Below are 1,732 nucleotides of genomic sequence, written 5' to 3'. Positions count from 1 at the left end.
ATCCCTGCTTATTCCTCTTTTCCTGAGAGAATAAACATTCTGATGTAAACCAGAAGTGGAATAAAAACTTGACAGATTTCTTACAACACTTAGGACACCAAACACTCTCCTCCTAAGCAGCCCCTGCAAGTGTTTGCTTTATTCTAGTGACACGTTGTCACTGTTGTTTTAATCAGCAACAAGTTGAGGAGCAAACTGAAGGTGTTAAAAGCACCAGCATGAAAGTACCTGTGTCAGCTCATTCCCATTTCCCAGCTCTTCAAAAGGCTGTCGTGGAGCCTTTAAAATCTGAAAGAAAAGATGGTATTTGAGAAGATCAGCTCCAACTACAGGAACTGATGACTTGGCTGGGAGTTCTTCCACTGTGATGAGAAAATGGTTCTTTTCACTGCTTCCCTTTCTTGCCTTCCCCTCACTCCCAGGGTTGGATTTTGAATTACTCACAGAGGACAGTTGCTTCGCTCTGATGTGCTCTGTATTATCACTGGGGGAGAAAAAAAGGGAAACAGGTGTTAGGGCAGAAACTTGAACCCAGATGTATTTTTTGAAGAGTATTGCCCCGTTTTTCAGGTTAACAACTTGGTTTCTCCATTATTTTTACAAGTGTGAAATGACACAAACAGTCTCGCTTGGAATAGGTGGTTCATTCCAGCACTAGTTCCCCAAAATAAGCTTTGGAAAATTCAGCAGGTTGTCCTCCCAACCCCATGGTCAGTTGGTCTCCAGGAAACCCACTGCTATGGAAGTTTCTCAGACCTTTCCTACTAATGATCAAGGAAATTCCCTGTTGTCTTCCCAGTGGAAAACATGCTTCATGCAAGAGATGCTGGAGACCACAGAGGGCTTAAGAGAAGCTGTGCCTCTAAGTGACAATATTTGTACCACAATAAAATCCTTAGAAGCTTTCAACTTACTTTTCCATATTAGGGTCTGGATAGTTCTTGTCCATTTCTGAAGGATCTGATTTTCCCTTGAAACACACTCCTGAAATCCAAAACCACAAAGGAGCTCAGGCAGAGCAAGAAAGCATGACAATAAAACCCAGTCAGCAACTTTTTTTTTTCTCCCCCTCAGTAATTTTTTGTTTGCTTAAATAGGAAAAAAAAATAATAAAAAGCCTCATTTTAGGCAGCATTACATGTGGAGTTTTCCCTGAATGACAGTGTACTGAAAGACAGGAACCCAACTGCTGAAATGAACTTCATTGATTTCTTGTTTTATTTTTGCATTTGTCTGGGGAAGAGTGACAGGGCCCAGCAGGGCTACAGGAAGCCCCTTTGGTCTGCTGGTTATTATTTAGTTTGCTATTAGGAGACCTGTTAATCTGGAATTCACAATCAACATGCTCAGCAGCCCTTCTCTAATCCAGCTTTGAACTTATTTCCAGATCTCCAAGCACCTGGCAGAGAGCTGCAACGCACTGTTTTTCAGTTTATTAACAAAAAACCAGCTCTTTTTATTCTTACACTGGATAATTAAGCACCTCCCAGCTCCACAGAGCGAGCGTAAAGAACCACCCCATCACTGCGTTCAGTTCATTCTGTGATCTCATGAAGGCCCAGCCCAGCCCTGCTCCATCTTCCCCCTCTTTAGACGCAATAATCTGTTCAGTGTCTCCTCACGACACCGTTTTGTTCTCGAGCTGTTTCCCTGCGGGGTCTGTGAGGGCTCAGGGCAGGGCCCGGGGCAGGGCTCGGGGCAGGGCTCGGGGCAGGGCCCCGGGCAGGGCTCA

At 44.3% G+C, this 1,732-nt stretch overlaps 1 protein-coding gene across 1 annotated transcript in view; it reads right to left on the bottom strand.

Moving 5' to 3' along the window:
• The window catches only part of CASC5 (cancer susceptibility candidate 5), a 19,512-nt gene extending 18,563 nt beyond the window's left edge, over positions 1–949 (bottom strand). Inside the window, exons 1-2 of the mRNA XM_010001463.1 lie at positions 915–949; positions 445–484 (exon numbers count right to left, since the gene is read on the bottom strand). Coding sequence (XP_009999765.1) covers positions 445–484; positions 915–949 — 75 coding nt within the window. The remainder of the gene's footprint in view (positions 1–444; positions 485–914) is intronic.
• Between the last annotated feature and the right edge of the window lie 783 nt (positions 950–1,732).

The sequence above is a fragment of the Chaetura pelagica genome, unplaced genomic scaffold, assembly GCF_000747805.2.
Source record: "Chaetura pelagica isolate M959 unplaced genomic scaffold, ChaPel_1.0 scaffold587, whole genome shotgun sequence".
Classification (NCBI taxonomy): domain Eukaryota; kingdom Metazoa; phylum Chordata; class Aves; order Apodiformes; family Apodidae; genus Chaetura; species Chaetura pelagica.
Note: the sequence above shows the minus strand (reverse complement) of the source record. Positions and strands in the feature narration are given on the sequence as shown.